The sequence below is a fragment of the Hetaerina americana genome, unplaced genomic scaffold (genome assembly GCF_022747635.1).
Source record: "Hetaerina americana unplaced genomic scaffold, ioHetAmer1.1.p SCAF_1, whole genome shotgun sequence".
Classification (NCBI taxonomy): Eukaryota; Metazoa; Arthropoda; class Insecta; order Odonata; family Calopterygidae; genus Hetaerina; species Hetaerina americana.
In genome coordinates, this window is record NW_027286069.1 from 119,938,900 (window position 1) to 119,958,561 (window position 19,662).

The 19,662-nt window shown below is 43.0% G+C and overlaps 1 protein-coding gene across 1 annotated transcript in view; it reads right to left on the reverse strand.

Annotated features, from left to right (window-relative positions):
* Positions 1-1,140: 1,140 nt before the first annotated feature.
* FMRFaR (FMRFamide Receptor) overlaps positions 1,141-19,662 on the reverse strand; it is a 514,845-nt gene continuing 496,323 nt past the window's right edge. Inside the window, exon 6 of the mRNA XM_071595760.1 lies at positions 1,141-1,848. Within this exon, the coding sequence (XP_071451861.1) occupies positions 1,141-1,848 (708 nt within the window). The remainder of the gene's footprint in view (positions 1,849-19,662) is intronic.

The following is a 19,662-nucleotide window of genomic DNA, read 5'->3' on the forward strand; positions in this document are numbered from 1 at the left end:
GGGGAGATGTGAACAATTGTTACAAGTGGAAAAAGATGGTACTCGTGATTGATGTTTTATTTGGTGGTAAGCGATGTTAGCCAATGATGGCAACAATGTCTTCAGCAAAACCATTGCGTCAATTTCATTCACTTTTTATCTGGGCATCTTTGTTGAGCATACACGAAATGGTTTAAGGAGGGAGGATTTCTTAAATAATTTGAAGTGACCACTGAATTTAATTAGGTATGAATTCGAAATTAAAGTCCAGATATAATGATTTGTATTATTGCGCATGTTGGGCCACGGAAATTGTTTTATTTACTTCCACGAGATGGGTAACGATTTGCACTGAATAGAAAAAAATAGAGCCCCTTTAGATACGATCGAATATGGTGGAACATCGAAAATACCATGAGAACAATATGGTCGAATGAAGACTTGAGAGTTTAAATATAAAAGATATTTCTGAGTGGAGATGCACCAATGGTAAAACTTTGAAAATGAAGGCCAAGTAGTACTTATCCTTTCTCACTCATTCGGTTCAATCGGCTCAACAATTGCCGAATGAAATGGAAAAATGTCGGGAAGCATTCGGAGCTCTGGGCTACGGGTGGACGAAATTATTAATCCGCTCGCATTTTTCCATTCTGCCCTAAAGCTCCTAGAGGCCTTCCTTTCATCTCTTAGCGGGTTGTGGCAGGAACAAACGCAGCAATGGCTATGAGCTGATGCGGATAGTCGAGATGATATTAACTGGACAAAAACACGGTTTTTATATACATGAACACGAGGAAAGACCTAGAGAAAAATAATTTCCGCAAATATTAACCTCATGAGATGATTTCTCATTCGTCCCTCACAAGTTATAAAAAAAAATATGACGTTTAAATGTACATTTCAATTCTATTTAAGGTTAGACACAAAAATATTACATTACTGAGTTATTAATGGAATTGAAGTGGGTATGACTGGTACGCCATTATAAGAATGCTTTGTCCTCTTTTCCGTGAACGGGAGAGAGTCACGGATGGCGTTTCGGTTCTCTTTGGGGTCTTCCCAGGCATTTGGGGTCAGGCCGCCGCCACAGCTGTTTGACCGAACGGAGCGACGAAAGCGGTGGCGAGAGAGGAGGGTCGGACACGGCCTCGGGGGTCGGCCTCAAGGGGAGCAGCCGTCGGCTGGCGGACCCCCCAGCTCCGCGTCCCTCGACACCACCACCTCCTTGGCCTTCCGCAGGGGGACCCCGTTGGCTGCGGCCCGTCGCTGCGGGGAGACGATCCTCACGAGGGCCATGGAGCAGCGCTTCTTCCGGCCGGCCCCCCTGGCCTTGCACCCCCCCGGCGCCTTCCTCAGCAGGTCGGGTGCCGCCCCACCCCTCGTGGGCGTCGAATCGCCGCTCTCCTCGTCCGGCTCCGCGCGGCGCGGCACCGTCAGCGTGTTCCCACCGTCCACTCCCGCCACGCTCGCCCCGCATAAGGAGTCCGGGCCCGCGAGGCTGCAGGCGGGGGCCTCGCCCAGGGCCCCGCCCCTGGACCCGCCGGGGGCGAACCTGGTGGCAGTGGCGCACCGACTGCCCCTCCTCCGCTGCTTGCCGCAGAACATCTTGAGGAAGAGGCGCCGGAACCTCTCGCCGAAGGTCACGTAGATGATGAAGTTGACGGACGAGTTGACGGTGACCAGGAGGTTGGAGGTCTTGACCAGTTGGTCGACGATGATGCCGCTGAAGGACTCGAGGACGTTGTTGACGAGCGCCAGGAGGTTGCAGAGGAAGAAGACGACGACCACGATGAGCAGCATGGTCGCCAGACCGATTTCTTTCTTCTGCAGCCGCGAGAGGCGCTGTCGCTCGCGATTCGCCCTCCGAACCTGAGCGCGAAATAAAAGCAACCGATTAGTTACAATTAAAGGTTTCCTCTGGTATTTCGCCAAAACAAAGAGAGAAAAATTTCGCTGCATGTGAACATAGAGTAATTTTCAATATGATGCAATATAGTTTTTACACGGGATAATGAGGATGCGTTAGTATCGAGAATGACGAGGGTCATCCGGAAAGTAGTACCCGTTCGTGAAATAAAGACACAAAAGTAAATATTAACAAACATAAAAAATTTTATTTGAAAGAGGATACTTTAAACTACTTCTCAACATAATCTCCAAGGAAATTAAGGCATTTGTCATAACGTGTGACAAGTTTCTGTATTCCTGCTGCATAGTCCTTCGCCGCCAGCTCATTGAGATACGCGAGGGACCCATCTTGCACAAATTTTTGCATAATGCAGATGGTGTTTAACAATTTCATGAACAATTGTTCGAGAAAAATTGGGAAAATGCTCACAGATGTCATCAATTGTGACGCGCCGATCGTTCCTCACGAATTCGTCAACTGAGCTCACCAGTTGGTCTGTAATGACAGACGGTCTCCCCGAACACTCATCGTCGTGTGTGTTCCCCCTCCCCATGTTGAAGTTGCGACACCACCGCCGAACAGACGACTCGTCCATTACATTGTCTCCATACACCTCCTTTAATTGGCGATGAATATCACATGGGCGAACGTTTCTTGCATTGAGGAATTTAATCACTGCCCTCACTTCACAACTGGCGGCGTTCTCAATTTTTTTAAACATTGTAAACAATCACAGAAACAACACAGGCAATGCTAGCGTCACGCAACTTGGCTCAGAGAAGGCAGACAAGCCACTGAAGCTATCTGACCTCGTCCAGCGGCTACTCGCGTCGTCAGCACTTCATGCGGCACGAACGGGTACTACATTCCGGATGACCCTCGTAATACTTAATGGGGAAATAAAAAAGTAAAAATGCGAAAGAGAAGGAATACAAGTTTGCAAGGTTTACCAGTTCCATCAATAAATACCTTCTGCCTCCTTCAAGGAGAATTAACCAAAAGAAACTCCAAATTTCACCGAAAAATAAGCACATTTTTGGGTGAAATTCGAACATATCCGAAGGCGTCGGAAAATTCACCATTTTTAATATGCAATGACGGACGTAGTGAAACTTTGTAATGAGGTATTGAATGCTGTTCTCTGTTATTGGATCAAGATGCGTGGTTTGTCCAAAAAAAATTTAGAATGATTTTTTGTCGGCTGGAGTGGATGGCTGGAGTGGGACGATTTGTGACGGGATCGTTGGTGGGAGGTTTTGGGAAAGCAACGCGACCCGCGTCAGTTGTCTGTGGGCCGTTACATTGTGCTGACCACTACAAAACTAGACCCATGTTCAAGGCTCGCGGCACGATGCAACGTTCCATGGAGAAATAATACGCGATAAAATTTTGTGTTAAGCTCGGGAAACCGTGTTCGGGAGATACAGAAACGTCCCAAGAGATGGTATTCTGCTTCTGCGCAGGATGTCCCGGGAGGGTAGAGAGGAGGTTGAGGATGAGGAATAATGCCCTGGACATCCATCCATCAACAACAACACAGTGTGATGAAAACGTGCAAAAAGTGAGACACGTGCTCAATTCCGATTGACCCCCAAGTGTCAGGACGTTAGCAGAAGAGTGCAATATTAAGAAAACCACAGTGCATTGCATTCTTCTCAACCAATACAGAGAACACTTGGAATTATTTCTGAAATATTTTACGCGAAGGAATGAAGACGTACATCCCGTCCAAACTCAAATGCGACAGTAAGGAACCTAGATGGTACAACGGGGAAGTCAGATCGGCATTAAGAAGGCAAAGAAAGCTACAGTCAAATTTCAAAAGGAGTTTAAAAAGTGGCGATATATTTTATATGAATGCATCCAAACAGCAACTAAAAGAATGTCGTAGTAAGACGAAAAGTATTATGCGCACAGCACTACACTCTTTTAAATCTAAAATGCTAAGCGAATATCTTGAGGAAAATCCAAAGTCATTCTGGTCCTACGTTAGGGAAATACAGGGTAAACGTCCAACTGTTCATTCTTTGAAGACGGAAAATGGAGAAATCATTACAGATTGCGTGAAAAAGGCAAATATTTTAAACCATTTTTTCCAGAGCGTCTACAAAAAAAACACAAACGCACCAAACGATCCGCCACACCCACCCGGGGAACACATGAGCGATCTTACACTGACCAAGCAGGGGATAGTACATATGCTCCGTAGTATCAAAGCACACAAGACACCTGGTCCGGAAGAAATACCTGCTAGAATATTAAAGGAATTAGCTAAAGACATTGCCCCATTTTTACATACCTTTTTTCTAAAATCGATAGAAGAAGGCTCAGTGCCTCGGGACTGGAAGCTAGCCCATATAACTCCCATCTATAAAGGCGGCGATAGGGATAAACCAACCGATTACCGACCCATTTCCTTAACATCGATCTCTTGTAAAAATTTGGAACACATTATTGTCACTAACATTATGAGATTTCTTGATAGTAGGAAAATACTAATCCACAACCAGCACGGATTTAGGAAAAGCAGATCTTGCGAAACACAACTTGGTCTCTTCATTCACGATATACTTAGATCGGGAGAAAACAACACACAAGTCGATGCAGTATTCCTGGATTTCAAAAAAGCCTTCGACAAGGTCCCACACAATAAATTGTCACATAAACTTAAATACTATGGAATCAATGAGAAAATTATTAATTGGACTAGAGACTTCTTGTCAAATCGCAAACAAATAGTAGTCATAGATGGGTTGTGCTCAACGGATAGAGATGTAACTTCGGGCGTCCCCCAGGGAAGTGTAATAGGGCCTCTTCTGTTCTTAATATATATCAATGACTTAAGCACACACGTTGGTAGCAATCTGAGGTTATTAGCTGACGACACGGTGGTATACAGGGAAATAAGGAGCCAACTAAATCGCGAGCTACTCTCTAGAGACTTAGACAATATCTCGGAATGGTGCAATAAATGGGGATTAACACTTAATATAGATAAATGCGCAGTTTTGAAATTTTGGAACAAAGGAAGCGAGGAACAGGATATAAACTACGAAATAGAGGGTTCAGTACTGACTACAGCCGATCAAGTAAAATATTTGGGGGTTGTTCTAACACCATGCCTTTCATGGGGAGCACATTCAGGACAATATGCGGATCAGCTTTAAAGAAACTTGGCTTCATAAAACGGGTGGTGGGGAAATGTAATGAGAAAGTCAAAGAGAGGTGTTATTTTGCTCTAGTTAGACCTCATTTGGAATACTACCTTGATCAAAAATTTCCCGGAATTTATTCAGAAAATTAAAAATACAAGTTTATTTATCTAAATCTATATTGTCCCCTTCAAAGTAATCCCCATCGACTGCAACACACTTATGCCAGCGCTTGATCCAATCCTCGAAACATTTTTTATATTCGGTTTTCGGTATGTCCATCAGTGCTTCCTGCGATTTTTCCATTACTTCCTCTCGGCTGCTAAAACGCGTTCCCCGTGATGGTTTTTTAACTCGATTGAACAGAAAGAAGTCACAGGGAGCCAAATCAGGTGAATTCGGTGGCTGTTGGATGGTATTTGTTGCATTTTTCGTCAAAAAATTACGAATAATGATAGCACTGTGCGACGGTGCGTTATCATGGTGCAAAATCCACGAGTTTTCTGCCCACATTTCTGGTCTCTTTCGGCGAATTGCTTCACGCAAACGTCTCATAACGCCCAAATAATACTCTTTGTTTACTGTCTGGCCTTCTGGCAAAAATTCATGATGCACTACACCGTTGTAATCCATGAAAACCGTCAGCATTGCCTTCTTTTTTGACTGAAAACGACGTGGTTTTTTTGGTCTCGGCTCATTTGGTGAACGCCATTCACTTGCCTGATGTCTGGATTGCGTGTCGTACTCATAAACCCACGTCTCGTCTCCAGTAATGATTCTTTTGATGAATGTGGGATCGGATTCAGCCTCGCAAATCATGTCTTTTGCGACGTCAACACGGTCTCTTTTTTGCATGAAATTGAGGTCTTTTGGCATGCTACACGACGGAAACCCAAATCATTAACCACAATGTCTTGGGCGGATCCATAGGCAATGTTCAAGTCCTCCGCTATTTCTCTGATGGTTAATTTGCGGTTATTGACCAACATTTCTTTTACTTTATCAATTTTTTCACCGACTTTCGATGTCGATGGTCTGCCACTGCGTTCATCATCTTCGATTGACTCACGACCACTTCTGAACCGTTCGTGCCACTGGTAAACGACCGTTTTTTTTTAGAGAATCGTTGCCGAAACACTTTTCCAACATTTCCAACGTCCGTGCGCCACTAAATCCGTTTTTTACGCAAAATTTAATACAAGTTCGTTGTTGCAAATTTAAATCCATTTCTGAAATTGTAAAAAATCGCCAACACACACAGAGATAGATGTACTCTTGGCTACGTAACTTTTGCAAATGTCAAGTTATGACACTAAGATTTAAAGGGAATATCAACAACAGATGTACCAATTTAACAAAAAAAACAGAACTCAAATCGGAACGATGGGAGCTATGCCGCAAGTATTTGGGATCCTTGGGGTGAAAATTTGGCAAAAAGTATTAGATAAAGTCCAGAGAAAATCCGCTAGATTCGTTAAAAATTGTTATGATAAGAACACAAGTGTGACAGGTCTCTTAGGGGATTTAGGCTGGGAACCACTTGAAGTGCGGAGAGAACAAGCGAGGCTTAGACTTTTAGAAAGGTTCCGAACAAACGAGTTTAACTATGACACTGAAGGAATTATAATGGCCCCACACTACTTAGGTAGATCAGACCACAAACATAAACTAAGGGAGATAGATTCTAAGACAGATAGGTACAAATACTCATTCTTTCCCCGAACAATCAGAAATCATAATAGTAAGAAACCGAAGTCACTTTAGAAATATTGAAAACATTGAATTTACAAGTCGGAGCAAAGTTAAACACTGCAAAGCTGTTAGGTATACTTGCAGGTGCATGTGTATGTAAGATGTAGTTTGAGTGTTTGCATGTGTGTGGGGTGTGGGTGTTCATGCATGAATGTATGCCATGTTTTTTTGTGGATGTATGATTTTGTGGTTATTGCATGCGGTTTTTTTTTCTTTTTCTTTTCTAAATTACGGGTGGTGTCCTAACACCCCCCGCCACACGCCCTTGCGGCGGCTTGCAGGGTATTAAGTAGATGTAGATGTATATGAATAGTTAAGGAGGAAAATAATTCATCATTTTACTTTTCGAGTGTTAAATTTGTCAAAATTAATTGAATTCAACATTTTTACGCTCAAAATTAGTTTTAGAGATTGGAGACGGACATAAACATGATTGCACTATTTATATGTTTTTAATGATTTCATTTCAAATTTTAAAAATACGATATTTCGGTTTGCTGAGCATATATTCTATCAAATTTGCCATCCAGAAAGTCTTAATGAAATCTTATCATTTTCAGTCTGAGTGCAATGAGTTCTCCACCTGGTGCAATAAGAGTAGATTAAAGGAAATATTTCTTTTTGTAAAATCATCTGAATAGACCACACCTGCAATTACGGCTGGCATGAGCGGAAATTCATTTTCTTTCTTTGAAATATCAAAGGATTTACGTCCTAGGGGTGAATATTGAGTCAAAAATTATTGCCACTGTTTATTTGAATTCAATCATAAGGAATGTCTTACGAACCCGTGAAGTGCGAGAGATTTAACAGCCATATTACAAATGCATCAGTTTGTAGAACTCCGCCATGTCCTCGGTGCAAGTGTGACAAAGGTCAGGCGGTCTCGCAAAATATACTCGCACCTTCGTCCAGAAGGGACCGATTCAGCGTAGTCGTGTGCATTGCTTAGTTTAAAGTGTTTAAGTTGCTTAGTTTAAAGTTTAAGTGTTTTGCATTCCTTCAGCTCTGGCCAACTTCACATTACATTTATGGTTTCCTGGGGGCTTAAAAAGACATGCTGAATAATCGGGCGATAAATTCATATCGCATACCAGACTGTGGATCATGGGCTCGACGCGTTCTGTATCTCGCACCGGTGAAGCTGTCTTTTCAAGAACTTACGCGTTCCGAAAAACGTTTATTATGGATTTGCATTCTCACGACAGAAATATTTATTCAATTTTGAGAAAAAATCATGACTGCTTTTATTTAGGGACACGAGATAAATTTCATTGACTCCGAGGAAAGGAAAGTTTTTTCGCACATTTTCATTTATTAAAATGACTAGCGTGGATAGCATGAAAATTCTCAGCTCTGGATCCCATTCCATGAATGGAAACATTGAAAGGATAGTGAGGATTCCATTCGTTTCGTTCCTTAATACGAAGCCGAGGGTCCGGAAATGACGGCGTGCCCACGAAAGGAATGCTTCCTCGAATTATGTAGACTTTGGTGGAGAAACGCCTGGGTGGGAAACGACTCATCGGACCAAATGCTGAGCGTGAAAGATTTAAGAGGAAATGTGACATCGCTTCGATGTGGAAGCGTATTATGAAAATGACGGGCAAGAGAAAGATGTTCCTTACTCCTACCGTCATGCCCACTTACTTTCCTATATTGCAAAGGAATTGGTTCCCAATCTGAAAGGGTGCGGGAATTGAGAAATGGAGCGTCGGCTAACATGGAAAGGGGTTGGACTCTGGGGTAATACCCTCCAGACATGTTGGGGTCATGTTGTCATTCATGCTTAGGTCACACGTCCAACCAAAATCTAGGACACTTGAACTCTACGGCATCGTAAAATAACAAATTAAAGGAAAACTCCTATAGCTGTGATAAGTAAGAAGCACTCGTCCCAAAAAGAAAACTATAAATTTGTTGTGATGGTTTGTGAGGGAAAAAATTCCGCGACAGTGACCAACCACAGCTTCTCAACCTGAATACCCTTCGGCAGTAGTTTGTGGGAATGTTACCTCCTCGCCAGTGACCAAATAGAGACGCAAAAACTCAAACCCGATCGGGATCCTTCACAGGGTTAAGGGGACTCCGTTAAGGATACCTGGGTTTATGAACATATATACACTATCCATGACTGTTTATGGGAATAAATTCCCGACTACCACAGAGACACACCCCCACGAGCAATCAGGAAAACACACCCTCACTAACATGTTCAAACAGGGGGCCTCACTACTGGGAGAATATTACTCAAATCGAGATAAGCAATGAACAGCGAAAGCCGAGAGCGTGCGTCGTCGGATAAGCGTGTTTCTTTTCCCACGGGACCATCACAACAGATTTAGTTTCCACTGCGGGACGGGTGGTGCCAACTCATAACGGTTACCGGAGTTTTCCTTCAATTTGTTATTAAACGGCGTACCATCTGCAGAGAACATCGACCTGGGCACTAATCGATTGCTCATACAAAACAAAAATTTCGATTATGAGACTTATATTACGCAGTACCCCAGGACATAGAAATAAGTATAATAAATAGGAAGGGGGGGGAATTAATTGCAGATCAGAGTACAATTTGCTAAAATGCTTCATGAGAGCACTCTCATGGATCGACACATCAATGCCAGAGCAAATAAATACATATGTTAAATACTTGTTTTAAATTTTCAATCGTCGAAAAAGTGAAAATGAGTCATTCGGTTTGAAATAATCAAATTAATTTTGAAAATAAAACAATCCTAATTTAAATATCTAAAATCAATGTGATTTCCACTATTTCTCACATTTCCCGGAATAAAATTGATTTCTATCAAATCTGTGGGTGCCATTCGCGCGTTTTATCCCAAACTCATCGTTGCATAGACATTGAATGTTAATTTAATGTATTAATAATAAAATTCATTGCGGAAGGAACTTGCGGAAGTTCGGGGAACTTGAACGAACAAAAAGGAGCCATCCAAAATGAACTAGTGCCCTTAACATTTATCCATACATTTCTGAGATTGATGTAGATTTCAATTCAATGTGCGTTTATTTAGTTACTATCATCACTAGTCATTTACTTGGAATTAAAATATTTCGCTGGACTCAATAAATAGATATTTGTTAACTACGAAGAAGCAACGGCGCGGAATTAGGTGAAAAAGAGTTAACGCTATGGCTCACACGAAATTTTACAAGCTATGAATTTAAATTATTTAAACATGGTGCCATTACATCGTGCGTGCGAAATTTCCAGCGAAGATCCGACTTACTACGAGGAATGAAGCATTCAATTACCGTTAGGCCTGACATGCATTTATACACTCACACATTAAAAAAAGCACAGCCGGAATAAGTAGAGGCGTCGAAAACCTAATGCCGAAGTTATTTTCACGCCCGAGAAATGTTGACTTTTAATTAACCATCAGTCACTTTCTTCGACGCTTTAAGATTAATATTCTCAAACCCGCTGATATTAAATCTTACGTACGAAATGGAAAATGTGGCGTCGCGCCGAGAAATGCTCCCTCGCAATGAAATGTCCTTAAAACTCAATTACTCGAACATTTTTGGGGAGAAAAACTAGTTTCCTTGGATGTAAATATAAAAAATAAATGCAAGAAAAACTTCTTTAACGAATTCGTGGCGAAAAGGAGCATTTACTCCCCCCCCAAACGGGGCCTCCTTAACCTCTCCCCCTTCCCTATCCCCCCTCTCCCTCCCGTGCCAAGCCCCCGACCCCTTTCTCCACCAACCCCGACTGCTCGCAATATTATTATGCCAAAGGCGGACGGCGGCGGAGGGGACGGAAGCATGGAGTCTCGCGAGCCGCTGCGGAGCAGTGCGGCGCTAACAGCAAGCCGGAAAAAAGTGACGCGCGAAACAAGGCAAAGGCGATATTTAATATGGGCGCAATCCCGTCGCGGAGCAGAAACGACGGAGGCCCTGGGTCGGACGGGGTCGCATTCCCCGCCGCTCCCCGGCTCAGTGGGTGTGTGTGCCCCCCTCCTTGCCTCGGTGCGTGCGGGAGACGGATGGAGGCGAGGAACACGCACACACTCTCCCTCACGCTCAACTGGCGACTTCCCTCCCTTTTTATTCCACACGTAGATGATGATTCCCGGAAAATGAGGATGTCGGCCCGGAAAAAAAGTGGTGCTCGCGGGCGAGGGTGAATTTGGTCCCTTTCGGTAGTGAGGGAGGAGGGCTCTCACGAGGGGGAGAGAGGGAGTGATTTCCGGCCGAAAGGGGCCAAGGAGTCGCCCGATATATTCAGGACCTCTATTTCCTTCCACAAGGGGGGGAGGGGAAGCGAAACTCACCAAAGACGAACGAACATTTTTTTTTACATTCCCGCGCAATTCTTTGCTCTACATATTGGGTTGATAATAACAATACCCTCGTCATATCTCCCCCCCTCCGAGAGTGAGAAATCTCCAAATTCACACCGAGTGCGTTTCATTTAATCAAAAAATAACGCTGATAAAATCCGCCGCGTCACATGATGAAAAAAAATGTCAGGGCGCCCTCTGAAATCTGTTCCCCTCGTGTTGCCACCGAAACGATAATGACAGCCTTTCTCCTCTAGCGCCTCAAAAGAGTCAAGACTTCGCAGCCTTAGGCTTTCTCTCTGGATTGCGTGGAATGGTATATTGCCACCTTGGCAATCAAACGGCCAAAGTGGGTCCTTCAACTGTTCATTGCACGGCGAATTGTTGTGGATCACGGGCCAGTGATATTGTTTTGATGATCGATTGAGAGTATTAAAATTGAAAGAATCTATTGAGTTAATATTTATTTTCGTTGCCTGTAATAACCAGAATCGATTGAAGAAACTTTAATGCTATTACTTCGCGGTATCATTGGAGCCTTCTTGATCGCCTCATTAGCAAACTTCGTATTGGCTTACAACTCGCATGTCGGATGTCAGTTTGATTCACGCGATTCTCTTGGGGCAGGAGGTCACTTCGATACTTCCCTCCATTCGAATCACATCCCCGGACCAACCTTTCGATTCCCTGACTCGCGGCACACCCACGAGTAGGGCGCGCACACACGGCTCGGATTTGAAAGAGCGCACCCTTCCCGAGTTCTTGACACCGTCACTTATCATCCACGGATATCATCCCCACGAAGGAGAATCCTTAAAGGGTAAAAGAGGTACCGAGAAAACCATTCCCTTTAAGCGCGGGAGGGAGGTTTTGGTTTCGGCTATACTAGGGGTGTATTTTGAGGCGTTAGGCATGGTGATAACTTTCTTGAGTTGACATCTGCCAATGCAAGAGTCACACGCAGAGGGGATTTCGCGGAGGGGAGATTTTAGTTGGATATTGCGTTTCCTGATTCTCGAACGAAGGGGACTCTGCACCTGCCAATTTCTCAAAATGTAAAGTAACCGGGTTGGCACATGAAGTGAGGAATTTGAAGTTTTTTTTTTAATTCGAGGGACCGAGGAATTTTCTCAGCGGGAGGTTGGGGCTGACGTAAAATGAATAAGCGAAAGACGGCGGAGAGTTTTCCCGGAATATTTCTTTAATCTTTGAAGGTGACAGATCGAGGGTATCTTTTAAAAAAATTAACGTTACATGTGACCGAGGAGTCGTTCAAACGGATTTTGGAAAAGCGTAAAGAATAAGGTACATTGAATAAAATTGGGTAAATGCCTAAAAATAGTTTATACATATATATGTATGTATATATATATATATATACATATATATATATATATATATATATATATATATATATACAGGGACCACTATAAAAGTAATGCGCATTATCTGGGAAAAATAGACTTATTGATCGTACTTGTACAAATTCTTAATAAATAGTTTCCCCTTGCATCAATAATGCACTTGCGGAGACGTGTCTGCCACGCCTGGAAGGCACCTTGTAACTCCTCGACGGAAATCTCTCTCAGGAACGTTGTAACATGCTTTTTGATGTTTTCCACGGTCTCCCAATACTTTTCTTTCAGCTTTCTCTCTTCCGTCAAGGAAACAAAAAAAGTCACCCGGATCCAAATTGGGACTCTAAGGGGTCTGGGGGGTTGGTAACCTGGGAGGTTGGTAACGATGAAGGACGTATGGCTGGGAGTATGTGGCGTGTGCCTGTGCACTCCATCGCGTCCTATTACTAATTCGAAAAACACACTTCACGCGAAGGCACGTCTTTCTGCTCAGATTGCTCGGAGCAAACTGGCAACTGGCTGCATTGGAAGGGCAGATCCCCCACCACATTTGCCGACCGCTTTTATTGCGCTGCCATGGATAGTCGCTTCACAATAAAATAAGGCGCATTACTTTCATAATATTCCATATATATGTCGTAAAGGAAAGTCTAATGGAAGTGAATGATAACGTAAACGATAAAGCGAGATAAATATGGCGAACTAAAAACACAGATAAGCACTCATAAATGAAACTCACGCGTATTCCGAATTTTCGATGGCCAAACCAGCTTTCTCAAGGGAGAGAAGGGGACTGAGGTGGTTTGGCCACTGAAGATTCGGAATACGCGTGAGTTTCATTTATTAGTGTTTATCTGTGTTTTTGGTGAGTAGCGCTAATACGCTTTATCGTTTACGTTATGTACTCTCATACGATATATCAGGCTGGGAAGTTGCGAAACCGATGCCCGCAGATTTAGGGAGAGAATTGGACAGATTAGACCAAAAAGAAAAGCATATTGTGTGAGAAAATTAGTAAAACTAAGTGTTCGGCAATATCTTAAATAGTATTGTTTTCTTCGAAAAACCGACATTAGTTATAGATAAAATATTCATAATTTTAATATAAAGAGGACATCTAAGTGGAATCGATCGTGCTTTCATTACCAAGGGAACTAATGTAACGTTGTTTGAAAAATCCATTAAAATGTTGAATAGCATTTCCAATCACTTAATTAATGATTTTGGTGGCTATGACATGCGAATATTCATAAACGTCTCGGAGAAGTGCAAATTTATACGAAGATGTCACTAAATGTTATGGCTAACCACAATGCAATCTAATTGGAACCTTGCTCAAACTTAATTTTCTATGTACACGAGAAAACTATAATAGAGTTTCGCATCAACTAATATTGCATTGAGTTAAATACTGACTAACGTCTGGATGAATCACCAGCATAATCCAATAGATACGAATATACGAGTATCTAGGCTTATGTTGATGTTTGACTAAGGTTTCAGCCAGATTTGAATCGAAATGCGAAACTCTATTATAGTTTTCTCGCCAAGTTCATTTTATGGTCATAAAACATACTCTTCTCCCTCCTCTCCTCTCCCACCTCATCGGTATGTGCGCAGCCCACATTATTATAATTATTAGGCGTTTCTTTCGTTTAATGTCTCCAATAACTTCTAATTGATCATTTAATTTATCTAATTCTTCTTCTCTTTGACTACTTGTCGTATTGTACTTGACCACCCACTCGATCTAATTTCCTCACCAGTCTCCCTGGATTTTGCTTCTGTACTGTGGTTACCACACGTTGTGCCTCTTCTCCATGGCAGTACCTACGTAAGTCACCATTACTGTCGTTCTAACAATTTTCGCTGTCTTATCACCTCATTTCACGAAATTCTAACATATCCACCATTATTCTCCATTTCTTTTATTCATAGCCGCACCCATAATTAACCATTAAGTAACATGCTCATTTCATGCACAAAACGTTTTGACGCATTCCTGTGCACAATGATTTATTTAATTCACCAGCGATCGATGTAACGTAAGAAGTTGGTTCCCTTACGTTCTTCACGCACTCATAGCTTGGCTAATGCAATTTCACATTTTTCCTAGAGTGCCCCATATTACATCACATCCTTGTTAAAATTCGGAAACAGATGAGGTAGAGGAATTATTTTAACAGGAGAATTAAAAAGGAAGACTGGGTCTTTTACTTTGAATATTTTCTCCTTAGATCGTAAATGCATAACCACACTCCTTGAGGGTGGCCCTTTGGACCATGATGATCCTCTACTTTCCAAGAAAAGGTATTAAATGCTGATCTTTCTCCAAGAAGTCAACAAAGTTCCCAGAACTGGCTGCAGATATAACCACTTAATATGCCGTTATCTTTACGAAGGATAACAAGAGAAACCGATATATCTCAAAGGGTAACCAACAACTAAATGCCCAAATATTACTTCCATTTTCCAAAAATTGAACCGCAAGTAAAAGAATTGACAGGGCAAGATTACTTGATTAAAATTCTAGCATTTTAAAAATAAATTGTCTTTGCCATATTTCACAGCTGTAATTTGCCGCGCCCAATAAAAGGCCGAGGAACAAGAGAGAGAGTGGAACGGTCTAATTTATAGGAAGTACTCTTCAGGTTCCCGCATAAATTATTAAAATGACACGTATACGTAGACGGAGATACATGATATCAATACATTTTATGAAGCGGTCGCATATTTTCAATCAAAGTTTTAACTTTTGGCATTTCTGCCGTATAGGATAGCAAGTTGACGACGAAACCATTTTCCATAAACTTTGAAGGGGCACAAAGTTATTTATGAACGCGCTAACGTGTTTTGCGATTCACTAAAAAAAGGATTGAATGCACGACATTTATGAAAGACGATAGCCGGGAACCGTCCACGGTACAGCCGTAAGCTGCTCTGCACACGAAATCCGAGAGGGAGTCGAATTAGTCACCGGGTTAAATTCGCTACCGCAACAGTTCCAATAGCGAAACTAGAAACGTATCGGGAAGTGCTTCAGCCATTCCTCCAATCAATTTTTTTCTAGTAATGACACACATGGGAAAGAGTTTTCATTAACTGCAAGGGTAACTTCCATAACAGATAAATATCACTGCCCACCCCACTTAATTTCGTATTGGGAAACCCTCTCGCTGTTAGCGATTACGTGTCCAAGGAAGCACCGCCAGCAATTACTTCCTTCACGGGTAATGTCTGTCTCAAACAACCCATTCAAACTCGAATGAAATGTTAACTATCAAATTCTTTAAATATTTTACGATTCGAATTAATATTATTACATTAATGGGTAAAGCGTATGAATGATTCTTTTTACTATTACCATAAGGGTTCATGGTTCAGTTACTTTCCGGTGAAGTTCACGTTCGAGTTTAAGACGTACCGCGAAATATCCCACAGTGAGATTTGGAGAACACAGCCACTGTAATGTTAACGGCGAGGGAAGGATATAAATAGTCAAGGACCGGTCTAAGGGACCGATTAATACACGAAGGATCACTTTCAATTGAAAAAATGTGGAAATTGAAAAACGGATTCCCATACGTTGAATTAGGTCGAAAAATTCGAAAATTTGAAAAATAAAACGATGCACAAGAGAAAAAAATACATTTCTTCCGCCTTGCTATCAAAATCTAAACAAATATATGTACTAGGCGCTTTGATGTAGACCATCGTTTTGGTGCTCGAATGAGTAAGATTCGCGTAAAGTGAAGCAGGCTTCGGTCACCACATCCCTCTTTGGTGTGGGGTCGATTGGGTTAGCGCGGAAGAGCGTGGTGCCCACCCCCTTAAAAATCCATCCACATGCGCGCCACACGAAAGAAGTCGGTGCAATCTGGAAGAAGCATCTATTAAGGCGACCAGGTGGTATTTCTTCAAATTATCCCCAGTCAGAAGCGGGCAAGCAGGCATCAGCCCTTCTGGACGCGAAGTGGCGCCATGCCCGCGCGCCAATGGAGATATCGAATAATGGGATTTGCTCATCCAATTTCGCCCCAATTGCATTCTCCCAGCTTCCATTTCCGCACCACGAAACGCTCCCTCCCCCCCACACAGAGAGGATAATCACAGCCGTCGCTAATTTACCTCCCCCCTCCATGTAACCCTCTCCCTCCTCACTCCACCCTCCAATATCCCTCCCCCACCCAACTCGGAACTTTCCGCGTCCCAGTCAGTCACCCACCCCACAGTTTGCATTCCTCGAAACTTTCGAACGAAAATTTTCGCCTCAAACCTTTCATACGATAGCATTGGTTTCTGCTGAAACAAGCTTTCCGTTTTACCATGCCAACGATTGAGGGAAAGGCCACAGCCTGGGGATTCTCCGGTATTTTTTTTCAAGAGCAAGTTGGCGTGGAGAATCGTTGACGACGGTCCTAACCTCTTCCCGCACCCCCCACCCCCACTTATCCGCGCCAAATCCATTCCACCCCTACTCTCGGGGACACGATTACAGCTATGCTCCGATTGTCGAGCGATGCCGAGTTTCGGGTTCTCGCGGTGACACCGATGGGGCCTCGTCGCGGTGACACCGCGGACTACTCGGGAGTCAACGATTCCCGGGATCGGGAGGTGTAGTGGGGGTGGGCGGGCAGAAAAACTCGGGAACCAATGAGATGCATCGGAAAGATAGTTGAACTGCTCGAGGGTTCGTCACATTACATAGGCTGGCATTGACGACACTCCCAGGAATGGTCGGCTCTTCGCTACATTTTAATTGAGCAATTTTCTCAAGTGCAGAAGTTATAAGGGAATGAAAACACGAAAATTTCGCTACGGATTGACTACCTAATACTCATTTCCTCATGCAACGTATATACGTGTGTTTGTATACATACGTAAATACCTAAATATGTCAAAGCTACATGTCAAAACTAAGCGCCAAATACAAAATAAATAAACCATCAATACTATATATCCGAAATCCCTCCTCGGACTACAACCTTGACGTGGTGGAAGAGCTTGTGTGTTCCGATAACCCCTAGAGGTGTGCTGGCGGGAGTAATAATAATTGCTCCTGGTAGGGTCACCCATGCCAGCTAGGTCGAAGGTTAGGAGCCAGACGAAAGGTAGTCCACGCAGCGTCTGCTCCTCAGTGAGGCGGCTGCAATGGCGTCTGACCCCAGTGGGGCGGCCAATAAGGGATGGTGTCACGTTAAAAACACTATTGAGGAAGGCAACGGGAAACCACCTCAATTATCATTCCCAAGAAAAATATGATGGACGATAGAGATATTTTGAACCTGGCAACCACGCGGCTCAGCCCAATCGGCCGTGTGTCGTGCCCGGCAGCGGGGGAGGCAAGGCTTCCGCGGTCGTCATCCCACGAAACCCTTGAAAGGGAAAACCAGCAGCAGCAGGACAGAAGACGCAGGAGAAGAAGACCAAATTAGTTAGAATAGGAACGTGGAATGCTAGGACAATGATGAGGACAGGGAAATTAGAGAAAGTTAAGCGAGAGATGGAAAGGGGAAATATAGATATTTTAGGTCTATGCAAGGTGAGATGGAAGGATAGCGGAGATTACTGGAGTGATAATTATAGAATAATATAGAGCGGCGGGGACGAGAGCAACGAGGGGTTGCCATTGTATTAAATGAAGAGGTAGGAAGAAGCGTAGTCGACATAGAGCAAGTAACGGATAGATTATTACTAGTAGAGATAAAGGCAGAACCGACGAACTTGGTTATTATTCATGTATACATGCCACCGAGCAACCATAAGGACGAATAGGTCGAGAGGATATACGATCAGTTAAAGGACATAATCGCGCGTGTTCCTACAGGGAAATATTTGATAGTGATAGGGGATAGAAATGCGACGGAAGGCGAAGGAAGAGATGGTGATGAGGTCGGGGACTACGGTTTAGGCACGAGTAATGACCGCGGGGAGAAAGTAGTTGAGTTCTGCAGGAGACAGGGGTTAGTCATCACCAACACTTGGTTTGGACACCACAAAAGACGCAGGTATACATGGAAAATTCCAGGTGACTTAGAAAGGTATCAGCTAGATTATATTTTAATTAGACACAGGTTTAGGAACAGTGTGATAACTTCCCACAGCTTCCCGGGAGCGGATGCGGACTCTGACCACAATTTAGTTGTTATGAAATGTAGCGTTCGTTTCAAAAAGATAAGGCAGGGGCGGCGAGTTAGAAAATGGAATGTAGAAGCATAAATAGTTTGAAAAGGAAGAAGTACAAAAAAGCGGTAGAGGAAATCAAGGAGGATAGTAAAGAGCTAAGTACTATCGAAGAAAAATGGGAAAATTTCAAGAAAGGGTTGTCTAAAGCCGCAAAAGACACTATTGGAACCGTTAACGCTAAAAGGACTAGGAAACCATGGATCACGGATGAGATGATTACAAAGATGGATGAGCGGCGAAAATGGAAGAATGTAAACACAGAGTTAGGAAAATGAAGTACAAAGAGTTAAACAATAAATTGAGGCGGGCAACAAATAAAGCAAAAGAAGCATGGTGGAAGACGCAGTGCGAAGATATGGAAAGTCTGCAGAGGAAGGGTGAAATTGGTGCGCGGTATAGCAAAGTTAAATCTTTATCGGGAAGTAAGAAAGGAAGATCTATGCTAACGGTTAGAGATAAGGCGGGTAAGATAATAGTTGACACAGGAAAGATCCAAGACAGATGGAAGGAATATATAGAAGAACTGTATTGTAAATAACTGAGACCAACAAAGTTAGACATTGAAAAAGAATATGACGTAGAGGAAGACAGCTTAGGTCAAGGCATACTAGACAATGAGATATAAGGGCATTAAGGGAGATGAAACTAAATAAGGCTGTGGGGGTGGATAAAATTCCCGCGGAACTATTGAAATGTTTAGGAAAATGTGGGAGGAAGAGGCTATATGGGCTGATTCGTGGGATCAGTTAGTTCCTATTGCCAAAATATGTAAAGGCTACATCATGTGAGGACTACCGGACGATATGTTTGATATCCCACGCAGGTAAAGTTCTTCTCAGGATCATAAACAAAAGGATAGAGAGTAGGGCAAATGATTACCTAGGGGATGACCAGTTTGGGTTTAGGAAGGGGAGAGGTACGCGTGATGCCATTGCAGTAATGAGATTATTAATCGAGAGGAATATAGAACACGACCAGGAGGTATTTGCCTGTTTCGTAGATTTCGAAAAAGC